This window comes from Protobothrops mucrosquamatus, unplaced genomic scaffold (genome assembly GCF_001527695.2).
Source record: "Protobothrops mucrosquamatus isolate PMUCROS unplaced genomic scaffold, P.Mucros_1.0 scaffold5048, whole genome shotgun sequence".
NCBI lineage: Eukaryota > Metazoa > Chordata > Lepidosauria > Squamata > Viperidae > Protobothrops > Protobothrops mucrosquamatus.
Window position 1 is genome coordinate 4,443 of NW_015390925.1, and position 4,946 is coordinate 9,388.

Consider the following 4,946-nt stretch of genomic DNA (forward strand, 5'->3'; position numbering starts at 1 on the left):
CTGCTGTGTCAGCATGAGTGTGTGCGGCAACTCGCCACAAGGCCTGGGCGACTCTCACCCATCGACAATTTCCTGCCCTTGCATTACGACTTCTTGCAGTTTGCCTACTACAGAGGTAGGTCTGGCTCTTTCGGGCTCCACGGCGGCACAGAGAGATCAGTGTCGTATTTTTCACTCAAAAGCTCAACTGTGCACAGGTATACAAAGACAAGAACAGTCCTTGTGGGTCAGGCCAAGCCCACAGTAGGCCAATATTGTGTTTCTCCTAGTGGACAACCAAGAATGTCCCTTGGGAAGTGGGATTTGGAAGCAGGCGACCCCCAACCTGGAGGTAATATGGAGTCTCCAGGACCAGGAGACCCCAAAAGACCTTTCATCCATCAATTTTCCCAGTTGTCTTAAAAACCAAACTGTTTCTATTCTGTTCTGTTCTGTTCTGTTCTGTTCTGTTCTATTCTATTCTATTCTATTCTATTCTATTCTATTCCATTCCATTCTATCCTATTCTATTCTATTCTATTCTATTCTATTCTATTCTATTCTATTCCATTCCATTCCATTCCATTCCATTCCATTCTATCCTATTCTATTCTTTCTCTATTCTATTCTATTTATTCTATTCTATATTCTACTCTATTCTATTTTCTATTCTATTCTATTTTCTACTATTCTATTCTATTTTCTGTTCTATTCCATTCCATTCTATCCTATTCTATTCTATTCTTTCTCTATTCTATTCTATTCTATTCTATTCTATTCTATTCTATTCTATATTCTACTCTATTCTATTTTCTATTCTATTCTATTTTCTACTATTCTATTCTATTTTCTATTCTATATTCTATTCTATATTCTATTCTATTCTATTCTATTTTATTCTATTCCATTCCATTCTATCCTATTCTATTCTTTCTCTATTCTATTCTATTCTATTCTATTCTATTCTATTCTATTCTATATTCTACTCTATTCTATTTTCTATTCTATTCTATTTTCTACTATTCTATTCTATTTTCTATTCTATTCTATTTTCTATTCTATTCTATTCTATTCTATATTCTACTCTATTCTATTTTCTATTCTATTCTATATTCTACTCTATTCTATTTTCTATTCTATTCTATATTCAACTATTCTATTCTATTTTCTATTCTATTCTATTCTATTCTATATTCAACTATTCTATTCTATTTTCTATTCTATTCTATTCTATATTCAACTATTCTATTCTATTCTCTATTCTATTCTATATTCTACTATTCTATTCTATTTTCTATTCTATTCTATTCTATTCTATTCTATTCTATTCTATTCTATTCTATTCTATTTTCTATTCTATTCTATTTCCTCTTCTCTTCTCTTCTCCTCTCTTCTCCTCTGTACTCTTCTCTTCCATCCCATCCCATCCCATCCCACTAAGGTAGTTTCTCCTGAGTTCTAGGTTGCCTCTCTCCTTGATCTGTCCAATCCAGATTGTGCTCAGTCAAACTTGTGGCGATTTCTCCCTTGCTTCCCTTGTGACTTGGCTGGCCAGAATGTAGCCAAATTGAAAAGAAACCCTGAATTGTGGTTATCCCTCCTCCTTGCAGAGGGTGATTATGTCCGAGCCCTGGAATGCACCAGGACGTATCTCCTCTTCCATCCAGACGACGAAGACGTCCTAGAAAACGAGGAGTATTATAGGAGCCTCTTGGTAGGATCTGTTGACCTGGAGGCCATCAAACCCAGAGAGGTAAGAAGCTTGGGTGTAACTTCTATGGTCCTTGGCCTTGGTAAGGAGCAAGCCACCTCCTGCAGGGTCCAGATCGAGGTGGTGCTAATAGAAGAGAAGGATTGTAGCTCGGGGTTCAACTGTGGGGTCTGTGGTGATCTCTGAGGTTTGATGGTTTTCCTGCAGACCTTTCATGGTCCAACTAGGGAACATCATCAGTGCTAGAAGGGAGGGGGGGTTGCAGAGAGGAGGAGGAAGAGGAGGAAGAGGAGGAGGAGCAGAAGGAGGACTGTGGGGTCCTTGTTGCTCTTAGCTTGATGGTTTTCTTGCAGATGTTTCATGACCCAACTAGGGAACATCATCAATGCTAGAAGGGAGGAGGAGGAGGAGGAGGAGGAAGAGGAGGAGGACTTTGAGGTTCTTGATGCTCTGAGCTGAGTGGTTTTCTTGCAAACGTTTTGTGATCCAACTAGGGTACATCATCAGTGTTAGAAGGGAGGGGTCTTGGTGGAGAGGAGGAGGAGGAGGAGGAGGAGGAGGAGGAGGAGGAGGACTGTAGGGTCCTTGTTGCTCTCTGAGCTTGATGGTTTTCTTGCAGATGTTTCATGACCCAACTAGGAAACATCATCAATGCTAGAAGGGTTTGTGGAGAGGAGGACAACTGAAGGTCCTTGGTGCCCTCTGAACTTGCTTGTTGTTTTTTGTAGACGTTTCATGACCCAACTAGGGAACATCATCAATGCTAGAAGGGAGGCAGTGGGTGGAGAGGAGGAGGAGGAGGAGGAGGAGGAGGAGGAGGAGGANCTGCTGTGTCAGCATGAGTGTGTGCGGCAACTCGCCACAAGGCCTGGGCGACTCTCACCCATCGACAATTTCCTGCCCTTGCATTACGACTTCTTGCAGTTTGCCTACTACAGAGGTAGGTCTGGCTCTTTCGGGCTCCACGGCGGCACAGAGAGATCAGTGTCGTATTTTTCACTCAAAAGCTCAACTGTGCACAGGTCTACAAAGACAAGAACAGTCCTTGTGGGTCAGGCCAAGCCCACAGTAGGCCAATATTGTGTTTCTCCTAGTGGACAACCAAGAATGTCCCTTGGGAAGTGGGATTTGGAAGCAGGCGACCCCCAACCTGGAGGTAATATGGAGTCTCCAGGACCAGGAGACCCCAAAAGACCTTTCATCCATCAATTTTCCCAGTTGTCTTAAAAACCAAACTGTTTCTATTCTGTTCTGTTCTGTTCTGTTCTGTTCCTTTCCGCTATTCTATTCTATTCTATTCTATTCTATTCTATTCTATTCTATTCTATTCTATTCCATTCTATCCTATTGTATTCTATTCTATTCTATTCATTTTCTCTATTCTATTCTATTCTATTCTATTCCTATTATTCTATTCTATCCTATCCTATCATCCTATCCTATATTCCAATATTTATTCTATTCTATTCTATTCTATTCTATTCTGTTCTATTCTATTCTATTCTATTCTATTCTGTTCTATTCTATTCTATATTCTATTCTATATTCTACTCTATTCTATTTTCTATTCTATTCTATTCTATTCTATATTCAACTATTCTATTCTATTCTATTCTATTTTCTATTCTATTCTATTTTCTATTCTATTCTATTCTATATTCAACTATTCTATTCTATTTTCTATTCTATTCTATTCTATATTCAACTATTCTATTCTATTTTCTATTCTATTCTATTCTATTCTATATTCTACTCTATTCTATTTTCTATTCTATATTCTACTCTCTTCTATTTTCTATTCTATTCTATTCTATTCTATATTCAACTATTCTATTCTATTTTCTATTCTATTCTATTTTCTATTCTATTCTATTCTATATTCTACTATTCTATTCTATTTTCTATTCTATTCTATGTTCTATTCTATTCTATTCTATTCTATATTCAACTATTCTATTCTATTTTCTATTCTATTCTATTCTATTTTCTATTTTCTATTCTATTTCCTCTTCTCCTCTCTTCTCCTCTGTTCTCTTCTCTTCCATCCCATCCCATCCCACTAAGGTAGTTTCTCCTTAGTTCTAGTTTGCTTCTCTCCTTGATCTGTCTCATCCAGATTGTGCTCAGTCTAACTTGTGGCGATTTCTCCCTTGCTTCCCTTGTGACTTGGCTGGCCAGAATGTGGCCAAATTGAAAAGAAACCCTGAATTGTGGTTATCCCTCCTCCTTGCAGAGGGTGATTATGTCCGAGCCCTGGAATGCACCAGGACGTATCTCCTCTTCCATCCAGACGACGAAGACGTCCTAGAGAACGAGGAGTATTATAGGAGCCTCTTGGAAGGATCTGTTGACCTGGAGGCCATCAAACCCAGAGAGGTAAGAAGCTTGGGTGTAACTTCTATGGTCCTTGGCCTTGGTAAGGAGCAAGCCACCTCCTGCAGGGTCCAGATCGAGGTGGTGCTAATAGAAGAGAAGGATTGTAGCTCGGGGTTCAACTGTGGGGTCTGTGGTGATCTCTGAGGTTTGATGGTTCTCCTGCAGATGTTTTGTGGTCCAACTAGGGAACATCATCAGGGCTAGAAGGGAGGGGGTTTGCAGAGAGGAGGAGGAGGAGGAGGAGGAGGACTGTAGGGTCTTTGTTGCTCTCTGAGCTTGATTATTATTATTATATTTATTATTATATTTAAATTTATATCCCGCCCTTCTCCTCGCGGACTCAGGGCGGCTGACAATCAATTAAAATACATAAATGACAATTACAGATTTAAAATTAAAAAGAAATATTTTAAACATAGTCCAATTAAAATATAATTAAAACCCCTCTAAAAATTACCCTAGGCCAGTCCTGCAAGCTGGAATAACCAAGTCTTGAGGGCGCGGCGGAAGGAAGGGAGATCAGGGATCACCCTGATCTCTGGGGGCAGTTCGTTCCAGAGGGTGGGAGCTCCCACAGAGAAGGCCCTCCCCCTTGGGGTCGCCAGCCGGCACTGTCTGGCTGACGGCACCCTGAGGAGACCCACTCTGTGGGAGCGTACAGGTCGATGGGGGGTAATCTGTGGCAGGAGGCGGTCTCGAAGGTATCCAGGTCCGATGCCATGGAGCGCTTTAAAGATGATAGTCAACACCTTGAAGCGCACCCGGAAGGCCACAGGCAGCCAATGCAGCTCGCGCAGCAGCGGTGTCACATGGGAGCGTCGAGTCCCTCCCAACACCGCCCGCGCGGCCGCATTTTGGACCAGCTGGAGCCTCCGGGTGC

General features: G+C 41.0%; 1 protein-coding gene across 1 annotated transcript in view; it reads left to right on the forward strand.

Annotated features, from left to right (window-relative positions):
• Positions 1-12: 12 nt before the first annotated feature.
• LOC107299512 (prolyl 3-hydroxylase 2-like) overlaps positions 13-4,946 on the forward strand; it is a gene marked incomplete at its 5' end in the record, with an annotated part of 20,009 nt that continues 15,075 nt past the window's right edge. Inside the window, 4 exon segments of the mRNA XM_029286789.1 lie at positions 13-115; positions 1,590-1,732; positions 2,492-2,630; positions 3,924-4,066. Coding sequence (XP_029142622.1) covers positions 13-115; positions 1,590-1,732; positions 2,492-2,630; positions 3,924-4,066 — 528 coding nt within the window.